At 33.7% G+C, this 5,899-nt stretch overlaps 1 protein-coding gene across 1 annotated transcript in view; it reads right to left on the reverse strand.

The window, feature by feature from the left end:
* Positions 1 to 1,924: 1,924 nt before the first annotated feature.
* Smp_197070 (putative krp3) overlaps positions 1,925 to 5,899 on the reverse strand; it is a gene marked incomplete at both ends in the record, with an annotated part of 42,832 nt that continues 38,857 nt past the window's right edge. The window contains 1 exon segment of the mRNA XM_018793175.1: positions 1,925 to 2,145. Coding sequence (XP_018647714.1) covers positions 1,925 to 2,145 — 221 coding nt within the window.

The following is a 5,899-nucleotide window of genomic DNA, read 5'->3' on the forward strand; positions in this document are numbered from 1 at the left end:
TTTACTTTTTATTTGTATATGGTATTAACTAGATATGCAAACAATCATAAAAACTTTGTATTCACTTTAAACGACAGCATATTTTTGTTTCAAGGTTATTGTGCAAAATTTGGGCTGACCTTATTATAGATAGCCTATAGTGAAACTATTCAATCAATCCATAAAAATGGCTAAATAGGAAGGAAATACAAACAAACAAATGACAGTATAACATACAATGTAATATGTCCTTGTTTGTGCATACACAATTTCTGGTTATCGTTTCCCAAAGTTATTGATCTGTAGAGAATGAAATGGTTTTCGCTTTTAAAATTCAACCATTTGCAAATATCCATGCATTCAGTGTGAACACTATCTATCCCATATACACACTAACACCAACACATTTCTCATGTAAAAAAGGTGATAGTAAATTTGATAGAAAGAAGCAATGACGGTGGTCATTGCAACAGATAGAAATCAATAAATGGTGCACTTTTTCAGACTAAATACGTGAATCTGTAGTAGAAGAAAATTTGGTAGTAAATGTATGGAAGCTATCATAGAACGATCGTATTCCATTGGAAACTAATGCGTTGTATTTAATCACTGAATTTTAGCGAATATTCTACACTGTAGGTATCGAATCTTTTAGGTATGTTTATTACATGAGTTTACAATTGTAAGACGTAATATTATTTAGAAGTTAACCAATACTCTACTGAAAAAAATCTCCATAGTACATTTTCAAGCGGAATTTAGCACATATAATACTGACAACCCATTTAAATGGTATTCACTTCTTTATACTGTCAAATGAATCTAAACTTGAATGACTTCACAGAACAATCAATGACATAAGGTGACTGCCGTATTGTATCGATAAATGACCACAGTCAGAAAGAGTGTATAGAAAAGTTTTATTTCTAAGGTGATTGACGTCATATTATTTATGGAACCTGAAAGTTATAAGTTTGATTGAATGAAGCTAGACATACGGACTGAATGGGAGTCATTCGTTTAGGACAATATAATTGGTTAATGTTTCTAATTCGAACAGTTTTCCAACTTTTATGAAATCAGAATGAGGATAATATTTATCTGGTTCCAACGACTTGAATATACATCAGTTGAATGCCCTTAATTAGTTAATTTCTGAAGTTAGAGTACATAAGACTTATAGTTTACTTTAATACAGTCAAGAAGATATTCAATTAAAAATCTATTCAAGCAGAATAATTAATTATCAAAAGGGTTTTTTTATGGAGATTTAGTATTTATCATAGTTGAAAGCGTGAGTCAATTGAAGCTAGACCACCATGGAAAACCTGGAAGCACCGGGCGGCCGTCTCGCGCTATTGTGGACTCCTCAGCAGTGCGCATCCACGATCCCGCCTCGCGAGATTCGAACCTAGGACGTATTAGTCTCGCACGTGAGCGCTTAACCACTAGACCACTGAGCCGGTATCCAACGGTGTTAATGTCTAACTTCGACGGATCGACGAAGTTGAGCAACCGTTCACCATTGTCTTCAATGAGTTGATATCTCACAACAGACCTGGTTGAACTCCACTGGTCGCTGCCTCTCACTAGAACTCCAGGAAATATCTCTTGAAGCCAGTCACTAGTGAGCATATGATAATTATCAGAAGAGGTTTTTTTGTGGAGAAACGGCCGTCCAGTGCTTTCAGATTTTCCATGGTGATCTAGCTTCAAGTGACTCATGATTTCAACTATAGAATAATTAATTACTAATTGCAGTTAGTTTTCATTAGTTGTAGAATCGCATGAAAATTGTTTTATTCAGGCTTGAAGTTTTACATAGATATGTGAATCTACTATTTATTATATGAGCTAGTTAGTATACAAAATAAATTATTAAAATGATCAAGTTTGACTCATTGTTAAGAAAATATATGAAACACAATTATGTCATGTATACAGATTATTCAATACAAGGATTTTTAATTTGTTGATCCATATTTAAACGTTTTGAACGAATTTTCTCTCTAGCTCTTATAAAAGTTAAAATATCTGCGTCAACTACAGGATCACCAGTCATTGGAATTGAATGATTCAATTGATAATTCATTGGATTATTATTGATTTGTTTCGTTAACTGTACACTTTCAAAAGATGATTTATTCAACTTTGAATCTGTATAAGCTATTTTCAAATAAAAAGTAGAAAAATGGGGATCAGTTTAAGTTGTGCAAGTAAAATTATCATTCATTAGGATGAAAAGAATTGTCTGTATACCGGGGGGGTTGTGATGATTGTATAACGAAAAATTGATATTAGTCAGATCATCTGTGAAAATCTGGAAGCATTGGATAGATGTTTCGTTCTAGTAAGGGTTTATCAGCAATGCGCGTCCAGAACCTTACCATAGGAGATTGAAGTTAAGACATTCTCACTTGCGAATGGACTCTTAAATCGTAAACTACAGAGTCAACATCCAACCGTTGATATGTTTAACTTTAGTAGTCTATAGTTTAGGCGTTCACGCACGAGACCGTAGAATAAGATCATGGATTCTCACTTCTACGGGGTCTCGTACTAACACAAAACAGTGTTTCCTGTTTTTCAGTGTATGTCTAATTAAGTTTAGTCAATGGTGTTAACCATATAATTCAAAAATAATTCAAGCCCTCATTAGAAATAATAATGTAATTACAATTCAGATCAAATGTTTAATCGAAATTTTATGAATTCAATAAATGAGGATAAGCTATAAGTGCTTTATATGTTTACAAAAATAATAATAATAATCATACAAAAACATGTTAATGATAATGGCAACAGTAACAATATTTGAATAAGATGGTTTTAAGTTGTCTAAGTACAAAGAGAAAGGGTGAATTTGAACTAGTCAGATCAGGTTACCCTATAATTAGGATGACTACCGACTTATTAGGTCTAATGTTGAGCATGTTTCTTTTACTCTGAATAGCTGATGCGACTGAAGTTTGAAGGACTGTATTTTGATACATTTTTAGCAGACACTAACTTGGTAAGCTATTGAAAACTACTGATTTATATTGAGATTATGAACAGTTTGAACCAATTGGGCAAGTACTGAACCATCTTTGCTTAGGCACACTGAAAAATATTCAGGAGCAAGAGAATGTAGATTCTTAGAACAACCCCCAAAACAACTTGCTCCACAGAGGCAGTTACTTAATGTTCAGTAAGTTTTATTGTAACAAGAACATATTAGTGTTTAAATTATCATAGCATTTAACAAATCTATACCATTTACACTTAGTCACACCTATTCTACCATACTTTTAACAATGAACTAATGGTTAAGGCACTTGGCTTTGGCAGGCTCAAACCTACACTTCTGTTTAGTCATCGGGTGGTATTAAAGGCCCATAGATAAACTGTATTCCTCAGAATTGAGTACATAAACCTGTATTTGGTGAACGGATTACAAGTTTACCTTTTTCTAATTTGTATTGTTATTATTACTAGTGGTATTATTATAATAAGCTTCTATCACACACGCAACAACAAATGCAGAAGAAGACGACCAGTGTAGCAGTAGACTCAGCAACAGTAGGTTATAATATACACAAAGGGAAAAGCAAGACTCTCCGATACAATACAGCATGCGCCAATCGAATTACACTTGACGGAGAAGCTTTTGAGGATGTGAAAACCTTTACATATCTGGGCAGCATCATCGATGAACACGGTGGATCTGATGCAGATGCGAGGGCGCGGATAGACAAAGCGAGAGCAGCATAATTACAACTGAAGAACATTTGGAACACAAAATAATTGTCAATCAACACCAAGATCAGAATTTTCAATACGAATTTCAGGACAGTTCTACTGTATGGGGCGGGGACGTGGAGAAATACGAAAGCTATAGTCCAAAAGATACAGGTGTTTATTGACAGTAGTCTACTCAAGATACTTCGGATCCGTTGGCCAGACACTATCAGCAACACTCTACTGTAGGAGACAACAAACTAGATTTCAGTGGAGGAAGAAATCAGGAAGAAGCGCTGGAAGGGGATAGGACACACACATTGAGGAAGTCACTCAACTGCGTCACAAGACAAGCCCTAACATGGAATTCTGAAGGTCAAAGGAGAAGAGGAAGACCAAAGAACATATTACGCCGAGAAATGGAAACAGACATGAGAAGAATGAACAAAAAATTGGATAGAACTAGAAAGGAAGGCTCAGGACAGAGTGGGTTGAAGAATGCTGGTCGGCGGCCTATGCTCCATTGGTAGTAACAGGCGTAAGTAAGTAAGTAATTAATATTATAAGACTATATCTTATGCCAACCAAACATAATGTTTTCTACTTAATAGCACCTTGATTACTTAAGTTTGTAAATCATTAGTTGAATTTATTAGTTATTTTTTTCTTGATTTTCTTAAAAAAGACTATGATGAAAGTATTTCTAAAAGTCAAAATAAACTCTACACTTCTCTTTACAATATCAAAATAACATATTGGAATGTCTAAACTTTTAATCTTATAGTTAAACAAAATGAAAATTCATATTGCAAAATCACCACCTTGTCTACAATGGAATACAATAACAGATTGAAAGATGATTTCAACAACAACAAAATAATCAAAAAGGAACGAATCGAGCGAAGAAATTTCTTTTCAATTAGTTTTTCATCATGGCTCTACACTAATATATATATATGATTTACAATAATTAAATAACACTCATGGAGTAGATACGTTACGTAATGATTATATAATGACATCGATTATAAACTAACATTAATTGGAAGAGAAGGATTAATACTAATCAAAGTTATTATTCGAAAATCAATCAGTTGCTACGTTGCATAATATATAAAAATGAGAAGAAAGAACTAACAAAATATTTTGATGAATGGTCAGTAATATAGTAGTTATGTAAGAATCAAGAGACGAATGAAGAGAATAAGTAAAATACAAAAAATGGAAGGAATAAGATAATTGTTTACCGAAATTATGCTACAAACTCCGCTATACCGATGGCCAAGGTAGCGAGAGTGGTTGTACAAACTTCTTTTGGATACAAAGGTTCGGTTTGTGGATATGAATTGCGATGGCTTCAGCTATGTGCAATAGACGAGCTCGTAAACCATGTGGCAAATTTGATGGAATATGGTAGATAACCTTAAAAGCTTTATTCAGTTCAACATGATGACCTGTGTCCACCAAGTGAGCGAGAATAGAACTCTTAATCCCCTTTACCTGTCCTTTAGTCAACCATGACGGATGGTGTTCTGTTATTCGTTGACGAACTTGCCAAATGGTTAGTGCAAATTCTCAAACCGCTCCACAAGGAAATTGTTAAACATAGCGTCAAGGATTCCTTTGAATTTATCAATAATATAAAAAATCTATCGCTCAAGAATAAATTTATGATATCATTAGATGTAACGTCCCTATTCACCAACATTCCTCTACTTGAAACGGTAGATTTTATTTGCAATGAATTAACAGAGAGGAACTTAGAAACGGTAATTCTCGTATCCACAATAAAACAGCTAATTCTTAGATGCACCGTCTTCTACAACCGCCCCACAATAAGAACTGTTAATAAAGACAGATTGCCTGAATTCGCCACATCTATGTGTATTTACCAATTCAACTGCTCCTGTGGAGCCAGTTATATAGGGCGTACAATTTTGTTAGTTCTTTCTTCTCATTTTTATATATTATGCAACGTAGCAACTGATTGATTTTCGAATAATAACTTTGATTAGTATTAATCCTTCTCTTCCAATTAATGTTAGTTTATAATCGATGTCATTATATAATCATTACGTAACGTATCTACTCCATGAGTGTTATTTAATTATTGTAAATCATATATATATATTAGTGTAGAGCCATGATGAAAAACTAATTGAAAAGAAATTTCTTCGCTCGATTCGTTCCTTTTTAATTA

Source organism: Schistosoma mansoni, chromosome 1 (assembly GCF_000237925.1).
Source record: "Schistosoma mansoni strain Puerto Rico chromosome 1, complete genome".
In the NCBI taxonomy this organism is placed as follows: domain Eukaryota; kingdom Metazoa; phylum Platyhelminthes; class Trematoda; order Strigeidida; family Schistosomatidae; genus Schistosoma; species Schistosoma mansoni.